The following is a 13,713-nucleotide window of genomic DNA, read 5'->3' on the forward strand; positions in this document are numbered from 1 at the left end:
GGTCTAAATGTTTTTTTCAAACCCTTGTGTCAATGCATAATCATTTACATCATTTTTAAATTTTGTTTGAAATTTTGCCCTTTAGCAAGTTCTTGATAATTGATTTTGGATATTTCCCTCCAAACTGTTTACCTAAATAAGTGTAGACAGTATAGGTAGTGATAATTCTGAGTAAAATGCCTGCTCTTGAGTTGCAACAATTTATTACCATGTCAGAGAGGAAATGATCCTGCTCATTGTGACAAGATTATAAAGACTTAAAAAGAGTATGTGTGTAACTATTAGTTCTTGATACTGATACAAATTACAAATCAGACAAAAAAAAATTTTTTTTTCAAATAAAATTGTGGTGCTCACCTTTATAAATTCCATTTTTTAGCATTTTATCATATTTAATTATACCATTCCAACAATATTGTTTGACAATATCCATATAAAGAGACCAACTCAAAAGCCTTAATTTAATAAAGTTTTTTAATAGTCATTGAGAATTTGAAATGAACTATTCACACATCAATGTTGTTAAACAGACAGGGAAAATATGCAATAAAATGACAAGGAAAAACTGATTAAGATAAAAGTTTTTAATCATTTCATAGACAGACGTAATAAAAAGTAGTGTAAACTGTATTTTATGTGTCATTATGATTCATGAAAGAAAGCAAAGAAAAAAGGCACTAATACTTTTTACCATCAACCTTCATAGAGATAGCAGTGAAGGCAAGACTACATGGAGATCTCTTGAGGCCTTACAGTAACAGTTACACATCTCTGCTGCATCTCATTGTGATGTGAGGACAAATGATTAGAAATTAAAAAATACATCCCCCCCAAAAAAAAACCATTATAATTGTTTATTAGATGAGAAAATTAACTAAGCCATTAGCACTAATAAAGTCAAAAAGTTTTGCATAAAGATGAAGACATCTTTAAAAGGTTAAGGTGAACACTAAAATAAAATGAACAAAATCTGAATATATGAATTATTTCAACATGCATGAATTTCATGCTTTATATCTAATTGAACATAGAACAATATCATCACATTATAGTGTATATATTTATACATATATTGATTAATTTTTTTTAAGTAATACATCTTTTTGTCAACAGCCTTCTAACTGAAAACTATTAAGAAGGCACAGTACCAACCAAAAGTTATCTGAGCCTCCTAACTATTGAATATAATCTTCAAATAAAATAAGATGAAAGTGAATGGTAATATACTTGATAATACATAAATTACAAGACAGTTCTACATTTAGAAGTTGTGATTGCACATTTTAAAATATGTTTTTTTAGGTTCATTTCATTACCAGGAATTAAGTGTATAAATAAATAAAAATAATTTCCAAGAATCAATTGTAATAAAAATGTTTTTGTGAATGTTAAATAATAATATGAAATAGTCATGCACTTCTTGCTAACCTATTTTCCTTTTTATAATTGATCAAAAACTTGTTGGACATGTACAAACTAACTTAAAAGATGGGCTACACTATCACAAGAAAGAAATTATTGTTCTTACATTAGAATGTCACAACCACACAATAAATGACATACTAGTTAATCAAAGATGGAATACCAAAACAAATGAGGAGATCTGTAACTAACATTTTGATCATAGCTCCAAGATCATTATACTGTCAGCAACACTGCAAGCAACATTTGGATCCATAAAGATCTATACATCAACAAGTTGTTGTTTTTTTTTATTTAATAATGCATGACATTGTTCAACAACAACAAAAATGTCTGACCATAAAGCTGCAAATCTGTTAAACTAGGAGATTTTGTTCATGTCTTCAGAGTATGCATGTACAGCTTCAATAAACTCTCCTAGATGGTCAGGGTCTACATCTTTCAATACACCATGTCCAAGATTAGCTATGTATCCCTGTGTTCCAAACTTGGTCAACATTTCTTTCACAGCCTTTCGAATTTCATCCTTGCAAACAGAAAAATTTTATTTATTACATGAAACAAGCAATTCAACAAGTGTAAGGAATAAATGAACCAATAGAAAATAAAATTGCACAATGAGATTATACTCAGTTAAATTGTGAAAGAATAAACCCTTTGCTTTTAGGTCAAATATTTCATCAGCACCATTTTGAAAAGGGAGTTTGTTAATCTCACACACTAAATAATTTGTGATAGATGCTCAATTTAATCAAATTTAATTGCTTCAGTAAATGGCTGACTTCATATCAATCTAATCAAAGAATATACTTTCTGAAATGTGAAATGTTATAAATGTCTGCAATCTTTGTTTCAAAGACACATAGCTATAGAGTGTACTATGGAATTACACTTTCACTTAAGAAAAAGTCATACATCTCAATTTATTTTGAAATTTGGTTTAAGCCGTATCTTACTTAAAAATGTAATATAACTATTATTGAATCATTAGCATTATTTTCAATAAAAGACTTTATGTTTGTTTTTGCTGGCATTATTAAAGGTAACTTTGACAGTTGTATAGAAATGATGAAAGAGGTCATGATATTAAAGTAAGTAGCAGTCACAGAGATGAGGTGACCTGAATTCATAGACACAAGGTACACAGGAAGAAAGCAATGTTAGCAAACATCCAATTCTAGATGTTCTAATGGTGGTAGTTTTTTTTTATATCTAAGTTAGAAATATTTATAGGAAACTGGAGATTTATTTGTTTTCTCCAAATATCCAGGACATACATATTATTTCATGTTTGATCCATAATAACTGATATAATAAATCATGCAGCAGATCATTCCGTTACCATTAACATACTTCCGAAAGCACTTGAAAAATTAATTCTTAAAAAAATGACCAAATCAATAAATGTTTTAAAAAAAAGCATTTACCTTAGGAGCAAACATCATAACTGGATCCATATTGCCTTGAAGTGCCACACGATTACCTGCCAATTTTCTTTAAAAAGAAATAGGGCCTAATTTTAACCTTCAATAGTTAAACAAGCCAATAATTGACTATAAATAAAATACAGATGTGTGTTAGACAATACAGCTATATCAAAGACTTTACTTTTGATTATATTTCTGGTCTTAATGAGTTTGTTAATGCAAGGTTATATAAAAGAAAATTGCTATTACAAAATGAAATACATAATGGCAGTTGAGGAACATACCTGGCATGAAGTGGCTCAACACACCAATCTAGACCTACAACTTCATATCCAGATTGAGATAAGTCTTCAATAGCGAAGTGACCATCTTTAGCAAAGACCACCTATAAATATTAATGATATTAATTAACTTTCATGCTACTTTTAATTTATTTTTTTTTAAGAAGCAGATATTAACTTATCTCTCTTGTGTTACTAAATTCTAACCATAGGGACTGGTTCAATTTCCAAAGCCTTTAGAGTTTCCCTAACTTCTCTTGCAATCTGTCTCAATACTGGCAACTCAAATTTGGAAAATAATATAGGACCCAGCTCTCCAGCAAATGAATCAAAAACTTGCACAATCTGTCATAAGTAAAATATTTGAATCAAAGTTAAATTAAACATTGTTATTTCTTGTACCTGTATTAACAAGATTTAAATGGATGGAAATATATCACTGTTTCATAAGAATGTATATAATTCTTTTAATATCATTACTATGGTAAGGCACAATATATTTATAAATTATTATAATTTAAATTTCATTATCCCAAGGTATAAAATATATAAATTATACATTACATATTTTTATGACAACTATAAAAGTAATAAATAAAAAAATACATGCTAAAAAAAACTTTCTTTACTACAAAGGGATGATGTTGCCTTGATTTAAAAGAGGAACTCAATGAGATCTTAGAAGCGATACTAATAACTTAAGAAAAAAATAAAAAAGACCAACCTGGGCCCCAGCTTTGATTTGGTGTACCAAATGTTTGACAACTGCATCTTTCAATATACTAAGTAGCTCATGACTAGCTTCAGGATGTTCAACAAGAAATTGTCTTGCCTTATTAGGATTTGGTCCAGCACTCACATTTTCAATCATAAATTTCATCAAAGTCCACTATTTAAAAAGAATGTACTGTCAATTTAAAGCAATAAATATGCTTATCAAAGTTCTACGTTGAAATTAGACAACACATTAAAACTATGAATCAATATAAACTTACAGGTGCTCCAGTAAAGCCAAAGAGTGGAACTTTTCCTTCTAACTTATTTCTAGTCAGAGTGATAGCTTCATAGACATAACCCAATTCAGCAACTGCATCAAAATCTGGCTTTAGCCTTTTAATATCATCTGGAGTTTTAATTGGATCTGCAAAGACTGGACCCTGTTTTAAATGATAAGTGAAACATACTTAAAGAAAAAGGGAAACAAAAATAAATAAGAAAAATGGTGAATCTTTTAAAAAATACCCTTTCAGTACTGTGTCCTATAGTGCCTATTTAACCAACACAGCCCATGTTTATTTTTCCCAACAATATATTTAAAGTTGCATGGACTAAAAAAAAAAATATCCAATAGCAATATCTTAAAATATGTTGTTGTGGGGTTTTTTGTCAGCCTTGACTTTTTTAAAATTAACAATGACAAAATCAAAAGATGAAAATAAAAAAAAGAATAAATAGCAAAATTGTCCTCTAGTTACAAAACAAAGTGTATTACTAAAAACAGTGGGTGTATAGAAAAATTAGTGAAAGGCTGCTACATTTTAAAAATTTAAACTCCAATGCATTTATAACAAAACATTCTAATTATAATCCTGTTAACATTTTTTTTAAATGCTGGCATAAATCTCAATAACCAATAGTGATAGCTATCAGGAGAACCATTTTGTTTATAGTATACATGAACATTGATAATGTGAATATTTTCTTTGTTAAATTTGGGGACTAAGGAAATGTATTACCATGTCCTAATGTCTTTACTTATTGGTCAATGCCAACCATTATTATATAAAATGGTACAAATCAATTGTCACTTCATGTTTAAATAGGCACGCCAGAAATTTAATTTGAATCTATGAATGCATGCTGAGAATATGCTAGAGAAAATATTTTCAGCTCTTCCATTATGGCGGATATTTCTTTTTAAAATGAGCTTTGCAAATTTTAATTAATCATGAAAATAAAAAAAACTTTTAGGCTTTATCTAAGTAAAAGTTGGACTCTAGACAAATGCTATAATAATGGTAGACTTCTGTAAAAACAAACAAAAATATGGCTTGAGTGTAAGAAGTCATAATTACAATACATCTATAATATCTACTGAATCTTGATTAAAATTAACACATTTAAACCAATTGAATAAATATAAATAAATCCAAAACCTAGGTTTTCCCCAGACGAATGTGTTAAACATTAATAATCTCACCTCTCCAGGATCATTGGCTACAGTCAAGCCCAAAGCAACTGGAATAACTAATATATCTGAAAATATTATGGCTGCATCCAGATCATATCTTCTTATGGGCTGAAAACAAAAACAAAAAGATTGCTTTGCTTAAAGTTGTGCTAAAAAAAATGTTAGAGCTTAAATGTGTTACTTTATCTAAGAATTTGCACTGACCTGAAGAGTTAGCTCACAAACCAGCTCAGGTGTCCTACAAGTTTCAAAGAACTTTGTAGAGCCTTTAGCAGCTCTATATTCTGTAATGAGGAATCATGAAAACTTACATGAGCTGATAACAAAAGGAGACTTAAATATTTTTTTTCAGTACCATCAATAATGCAACTAAGCGAAAACTAATGTAATGAAAATAGGTCAGAAGCAAAGTAGGGACTAAGCTTTTAAACTAATGTGTAACAAAACTGTTACTTGACATTTGAAAAATATGATGACAGAATCTCAGTGGACTAAGGTTTTGTACTAATGTTAAGTAAAAAGTAAAGCTTCCCTTTCACACTTAGCAATCTATTGAGCAGATGATGTTAAGGTCAATCTGTTTCTATGGCCAACAGTTAATGAGCAGGGTGTGATGTGGCTAGAACAATGACCAACTGTTTTTACTTTCCACAACTTAAGTCAGATAACCGATAGAGTTGGATGGACACAGGGGCCCTCTAAAAATCACCCAAGATTCGAATCCAGGATCCCAGGTTCAGAAGCCAAGCGCTTAACAACCATGCTTCACTAACATTTAACACAGCTGTTATTTGACTAGTAATAGTGCATGAAAAGATCATGTTAGATATTAATTCAAACATAAAGGATATAACTTGTATATTAAGCATCACAATCACTTAATCAATAATCTTTTAAAGCAAACTGTGGGCCTATTGGTAATAACAATGACTTTGACAATATATATATATATATACTTTCTAGCAATTTTGTTAACAATGAAACAATAAAAAAAAAACATTAAAATTATTAGTTTTGACCTTGAAATATTACCAGGTAAATAACGCCCAGCCTGCCTCATCACCCAAACAGGAACTCTTTCTGTACGCTGCCTTCTAGCAGCACGTAGTATCAAATCATTCTTTAAGGGTGGAAAAACCTGTTTAAATAATATTACAATTCTTGAAAATAGTTTCAGTGAAAGATTAATATCATAAAAACCTTAGTGGCAGAATATAAACCCAATAATGTAAGAAGATAGATGCATATATATGCATGTTTCAAATTTTTTTTTTTGTAATTGATATCTCTAATTTTACAGATGTTCCTTCCAAATGTTTTTTTTTTTTATTGCTGATTCAGGCAACCCTCTGGCACTAGGGCAGAAGGAGCACTTGTACACATTTTCCTAGCATATGGGAAGAGAAATGTATCTGAGTAATTATTATATTGCTTTTTTTTGCATTTTAAATATGGTTCAGCATTTTATTATTGCTACTTTACTTTTGTAGTCTTCTGATTAGTGATTTTACTAATAGTGTTACTGTAGTCAAATGTGAATATTCATTTGTAATAAATCTCAACAGCTCTATTTTGTATCTGTTCTAGCTTCTTTGTTTTCTTGAGTATATAAAAACATTTCAAATTTCTTACTATTAAGATATTTTCTTTGTACACAACTTAAGACACTCTAAGTCATTTATTTATTGATGGTTTTTGCATTCTCAGTATCAGATGTATTTAGACTTATAAATAAAGGCGTACTTTTATTTTACCTTCATTTATTTAATATTTCTGCCCCCCCCCCCTTTTTTTTTTGTTTTAAAGAGAAAAAAAACAAACAATGACAACAACAAAAATATTTTGTTTTTATTGCTTATAAAATTTACGTATCGCAGATATTTAAAAAGTAATATACAACAGATATTTACATAGTAATATACAACAGAAATGTACAAATTAATATACAACATATACTCCTTTTAATCACACCCTTGACAAAGGTCATTGTATTACAAATAATTAATAATGTCCCTATTGTCGTCATCAGCAGTGGCTAACTTGGCTTACATTGTAGTCAATGCAATCGCTAGACTACCCAAATACGGAACAGGTTATCATCCTTGGCGACCTCAATGCACCCATTGGAGCTGACACCTCTGCATGGGACAGCTGTATTGGGCATTTTGGTATCGGAAAAGTAAATGACAATGGACAAAGGCTCCTCGAGGTTTGCTCACTACACTCCCTCTGTGTCACTAATACCTATTAACGTGTCCTATTTCAATACCAAATTACAGCACAGAGTATCTTGGCGGCACCCTCGCTCCAAACACTAGCACCAACTAGATCTAATCATGACAAGACAAAATTGCTTAAAATCTGTCAAGCTTACCAGGTCCTATCACAGTGCAGACTGTGACACAGATCATTCCTTGGTATTGTGACGATACGAAACTGGCAAGCTAACCATGAGAAACTTTTATTTTTAACCAAACTATTAATTTCTTGTCCACCCATAACTAATTTCTTTTAGGATTTATCTCCCCTCGCGCTGTTTCTCCCAGGACGAAGCTCGACTTAAAACATTAACTAACCTCTCTAGGGCTAAGTTTTAATTTTTGACCGCTGTACAGGGGACCAGCACACAATAGTCGCGGCAACAGCGCTACACGCAGCGGCCTAATAACTTTTCACACCTATTTCTCCCCCACCCCTGCAGGATACGCACCGCTCTAAGAATAGCATTGCACTCGGGCTGGACAGATACATATTCGCTTAATATTCTTACTCTCACTGTAGGCAACGAATATTGACCATAAATCTGACCTGACGCCTGACATCTCCGGTACATAGATACATGTGAGAAAATCACCTAGCTTTCTTCCCCACCCGTTAAACGAAAAGTCCCATCTATATATAGAGAGAGACCAAAGCATTCTAAGTTAGGCCCGCTAGAATTCATACAGTCTTCCCTGTTAGGAAATTTTCTTGTGAGGTTTCATTAGGGACAAACGGGTGAGTGTAAATATTTTACTATACTTATTGTATCTTATAGGAATGTGTGAGTACACATTAGTACACAACCACGTTCCCCGTCATTACATTATGACTTTATTATGTATCTACATTGTACTAAATTATGTCAATGCTATATCTTCATATAGTATTATTAATGCTGCTATGGTTGTCTACCTTTGAAACCATAGTTATTGTATTTGATTTGTTATGTTTCATCCATTCCTGTATCTTAGTGATTGATGTAAACAATAACCTTTCATGAATAAGTACTGTCTAAGAACTTAGATCACAGTGCTCTAAACTTACAGAGCGCATGGGAAAGTAATTATTACCTATTCCTATTATATATTCCTCATACATATTATTATGTCTCCTACCCTTGTGAACTTATAGTTCCTTGGATGAGTTTAATTTTGATTAATTATATCAAACCCTTATCATTGTATCTCGATCAATAGTATTTTATTTTCATCTTATCCTTTAGTATACTATGCTCATTCCCCATTTTACTATGACTGATTACTTATCGGCGTAATCACCGTCATTGGATGAATATTGACTAGTATCATCCTACATTTATGATAACACATTTATTGTGGTTATCTTACTTGTATCTTTTTTGTGTTATTGAGTTATATGCGTGCTTTAAGATTTTATACATGATTGTCTTAAATGCCTTATTGGGATTGATACCAATGCCTGCATCTGAATGATTGCAAGGCATTTGGGAATCCCTGCTCAATGCCTTTAAGAGGTTCCTAATTGTCTGTCTTATCCCCAGCCTGGTTGCTACCCCTGATTGCTGTAACTGTATGCTGTAACGGCCATATCTCCACCCAAAGCTGTAACCGAGCAGACCACACCAGATACCCCCCCCAATTACATACCTGTTAGCAAGAAGGCATTGCCTACTGTCCTTGGCCTTAAAATATTGCCCAGTGTCCACAGTGCCTTATACTGCCCAGTACCCGGCCCAAACTGTTCAGTGCCCAATAGCTATTGCCTAATGACGACTGATTAGAGCAACCTTCACTGCAGAAGATAAACTGGTGTGAGTTAGCACGGCTCTCTACGAGCTAGAGACCACAGCTGAGAGATCGTTCTACTACAAACTTAGTCTGCAGCACCAACCCTCTCTACTGCTAAACAGGGAGCGGCCTCACCCTAGAGCCAGCTTGCCTACAGAATAGAGAACATCCCGAGCCGACGTCCTATGACAGAGCCGGATGACTCATCCTTCTGAGTGCCAGTCCTACGACCGCCAGAAGACGACCCACGGGCTAGCAGCTAAGAATATAAGTAGTCAAGGCATAGGAACACTCTTCTCTTCCATTCACGCCTAAAGTAGCAATCCATGATGATCAATTAAGTTAGATATTAACACCTTCAATTCACTTCTTGATTATATTATTTTTATCATTTATCTATTTATCTATTGTAAATTTTAGACCAATAAATCATTTTATTTTATGCATTTAATTCACTGGTCTGTTCTTACTGTTAGTTGCAGTGTGCCTGGACAAAATCATATATATGTGAGTGGGATAAATTAATAAAATTTCCCCTAGACTTGAATAAACAAGCCAAAAATTAACTAATTAAACATCATGTCACAGGTATGTTGTAAGATCTATCTTCTCCCTAAAAAAATCCACCATACCAAGCAGATTGGAAGACCCCAATCGGATGTAAGTAAGAAGTGCCACCCTGATCTTCAGATACAGTTTGCGGAATCTTTTGAATGCGACTACAAAAGTGCTTCTGGAAATACAGCAACAGAAAAATGGGAACACTTCAAGTCCACCATACAAAAGACTTCCCTGGACATCATTGCAAGAAAACTTACAAAGCGAAACGATTGGTTCGACTCTAAATCAACTATATGATCGCTCAACATTGAAATTTTATAATTTAACTTCATTCAATGTACCAAGCTCACTCCAAACATTTGCCCATTTATTCTCTATTAAAAAAACAACAACAAACGAACAAATATAATAAGGTCATTAACATTGATGTCCTAAACTGGCTGTCTGAAATAAATTTTGGTAAGAAAATTGTAATTTAATTTGGACACCCTAATAATTTTTTTTGTATGGAATAAACAACTTGGCTTATGAATCAAATAAATCACCTCCAAAAACAGAATAAATATTGCAGGGCTCATTAGTATAGACTTAGCCAATCAAAAAATATAGTCTTGTCTTAACCCTAGGTCCTAGGAAGAGGTAAAGTCATTCGGCTAACATAGGAAAAAACAGCAACCTGACTTACAAATTTGAAATTCGTTTTTCATACATAAAAAGCTAAAGTAAATGGAAGGAAATTGGGTCAGAATCATTGGAAAATGGACTTGACAAGCACATTATATAGTGCGCTAGTTTTATATTAAATATTAAAATAATTATTTAATGACCACAAAACAGAGAATAGTCCAAATTCATGGATGTAATGTCTGAATTAGATAAACTACTCTAGAATCTAGATCTAGGAAATAACAATAACCTGACTTACAAATTTGAAATTCGTTTTTCTTAGTCTTACATAAAAAGATAGCTAAATGGAAGGACATTAGGTTAGAATCAAATCAAAATGGACAAGCACATTATACAGTTTCATATTAATATCAAAATAAAGATGTAATGACCACAAAAACAGCGAGTGTTCGAATTCATGTAATGTCCGCATTAAATAAATAAACATTATAAACTACTCTAGACCCTGTCTCTAGTTCTCTAGCTAGGTTAGGACGGTTAGGATGTTACTGTACAATATCTTGAATATCATATGTAGAATCTAGATCTACATAGACTAGTAACATACTAACATTAAACTATCATTAAACATAGACTTAGAAGATCTAGAATCTAGATCTAGTAACATACTATCTAGATCTAGAAATACTACTTACTACACTAGACTGATTCAATTAGAATTTAGACGATCTAAAATCTATCATACTACATAGCATTAAATTTTTTTTACGAACCAGATCGTGCGGTGACGTGGGCGCTGCCATTTTGTGGACCAGATTATATAAAAAAAAAAATAAGAGCGAGTGAGCTCTCTCGCAGGCCTTTGGGCCTATTTATACGATCTCCAAACCTATGCAATCCGAGAATAGCGCTATTGGCATAGATTTACTCACATACATACGTCACCTTGACCCAAATTTACTCGATCCACATTTTTTGCGCTGTTTAATTCTAGAATATCTATACACAATGAGACACATGCACGTTTAAAAGTGGATATAGATCTAGGCTAAAGCCTAAAGAGGAGGATTATAATTAACAAAAAAAAAAGGTTGTGTTACAATTTATTTGATGAAACATCATAAGATTCCTATAATTAGTACCATATTAAATAGCGTATTTATCAATTTTTTACAGTACCGGCCCAGTGGGGTTCGAGGCAGCTGCCCCGCTCGCCGAGTTATGGGGCACCAAAACGGGTTTTAATAATAGGACCTACCACATAAAATAGCGTAGCAACTAAAACTCAATGAGATGCAGGGCCGGGATCAGTGGTGTAGCTAAGGTGGGGGAGGAGGGGGGGGGAGAATTTAAAAATCACCGGAGGGGCCCCAAATGAGTGTCAAAAATTTGTTTTTAAATAAATTAAACATTACGCCACTGTCATGTAATCTTGCTTTTCACGTTATTATATAAGTTAATGACCCTAATTATTATATATTTACCACCAGAAATTCAAAATGAGTTCATTAATTTGATGGGCAATAAAGTTAGGGAATTGTCGGGAAAGTCAATAGTCAAGCAGCTGCTTGCTACTTTTCTCTGATGCTTTATTCCACCATAGATGTTCTCAACGAGAACAGGTATCTCTCTCTCTCTCTATATATATATATATATATAATATATAGTTCGTTACTGGATTTCTAAATAAAAGAATCATTCATTTGGTTACTTAGAAATTTTTAAACCTGATGGACAATATTATGAAGAACTTGCTCTGAAAACTCTTAAAGACATTGGACAGGACTTTTATCTGTGCAGAGACACAATGTGAGGCCGTCTGTCTGGTCTGCAGAAACGTCTGTTAGACATAAATCCAAAGGCAACATTTCTGAACTGTGCATGATAATCACTCTCTGAACCGTGAAGCTCTTCATTCTGCTGAGATAGATCCAGCAATTGTCACCTTTATTTTGGAACTGTACATGAATTGTTCAATCTTTTTTCCAATTCACCCCAGAGATGGACCAAACTGAAAGAAGCTGGAGACAGAAGTTTTAAAAAGGAGAGTAATACAAGGTGGTCCACAAGAGAAGAAGCTACGTCGGCAGTTTCCTGGCATCTCGACAAAATCATCAAGCTGTTGGAGAAACTTTCTGAATCAACAACTGAAAGAATAGACACTAAAAGCAGTGCACAGAATCTTCTTCATGCAGTGGAAAATTATGAATTTTTTACTTATCTGGAATTCTGGTCAAAACTCCTGCGCCCAATTAATATAGTTCAGAAGATAATATAAACGTCAGGACTTCACATACGGGAAGCTGGAAAAGAAATTAAAACCTTGATGATGAGAAACGGACGAAACTGATCAGCCAATCCATCGAAAAAGCAAAAGAAGGTAATGTATTTCCTGTTATCAAAATAACCAGAAGAAAGAAAAGACTTGATAGGGAGTTGAGTTCTGATGTAGGACTGTCAATAGAACTGCAATTTAAACGTGTTGCGACATAAGTGCTGGGCAGACTTCATATGGAGATGAAGGACAGATTCCAAAAGCTGGAAAACCATGTAGACACCTTTGGGTTTCCTTTTGAACCAAGACTCATCTTGGAGTCTATGGATGGTGACACGCCGATGAAAAACAGTATTACTTTTTCCTATTTGATACACTCAAATGAGTCAAATCGCTTGTTCAATGATGTCATTGATGCACGAGCAATTTTCATCAACAAACCAGTGCCACAATCACCAATGGACATATTGAGGAAGCAGGTTTCATATGGTAATGATGTGTGCTCAAACCTTAAATTGCAACCAACATCCGAATACAGCTAACTCAGGCCACTTCCATTGCGTCATGTGAGAGATCATTCAATCAAAATTTATCTCAGGAACACAATGACGCAAGAAAGGCTTAGCATGGCTTTAATGTCAGTAGAGTCACAAATGTAGATGATGTTATAGATGCCTTTGCTGCACAGAAAGCACGACGTGAAGCGATATGAATTGAGATTTGTCACTTGTGCATTATTTCGCCAATAAACAACGGTATTATTCATTAAAAGAGTTGTAATGATTTTTTTTTGTTAATTTTACTTATATATATCGTACCAATTTGGATGTAGGCTTATATATTTATTAAGTACATTATCTCATCATGTCATGATGTCGAATGTCAAAATGAAAGGGCCCCA

At 33.0% G+C, this 13,713-nt stretch overlaps 1 protein-coding gene across 1 annotated transcript; it reads right to left on the bottom strand.

Annotated features, from left to right (window-relative positions):
* Positions 1 to 460: 460 nt before the first annotated feature.
* Positions 461 to 11,467, bottom strand: LOC106068910 (uroporphyrinogen decarboxylase-like). The gene is made up of 10 exons (XM_056030361.1): positions 11,311 to 11,467; positions 6,354 to 6,459; positions 5,526 to 5,605; positions 5,331 to 5,429; positions 4,126 to 4,287; positions 3,855 to 4,019; positions 3,338 to 3,475; positions 3,134 to 3,234; positions 2,850 to 2,916; positions 461 to 1,948 (listed from the first exon to the last, which is right to left on the bottom strand). Exons 1-10 carry the CDS (start codon positions 11,338 to 11,340, stop codon positions 1,784 to 1,786), a joined length of 1,113 nt encoding a protein of 370 aa, XP_055886336.1. The 5' UTR covers positions 11,341 to 11,467; the 3' UTR covers positions 461 to 1,783.
* Positions 11,468 to 13,713: the final 2,246 nt, after the last annotated feature.

This window comes from Biomphalaria glabrata, chromosome 5 (assembly GCF_947242115.1).
Source record: "Biomphalaria glabrata chromosome 5, xgBioGlab47.1, whole genome shotgun sequence".
Taxonomy (NCBI): Eukaryota; Metazoa; Mollusca; class Gastropoda; family Planorbidae; genus Biomphalaria; species Biomphalaria glabrata.

Coding starts and splice junctions, on each gene's coding strand:
- LOC106068910 (XM_056030361.1), bottom strand. CDS start 11,340: ATGGCAGCGCCCACGTCACCGCACGATCTG. Junction 5,606..6,353: donor GGCTGGGCGTTATTTACCTG/GTAATATTTCAA, acceptor TCCTCATTACAG/AATATAGAGCTGCTAAAGGC. Junction 1,949..2,849: donor TTATGATGTTTGCTCCTAAG/GTAAATGCTTTT, acceptor TCTGTTTGCAAG/GATGAAATTCGAAAGGCTGT.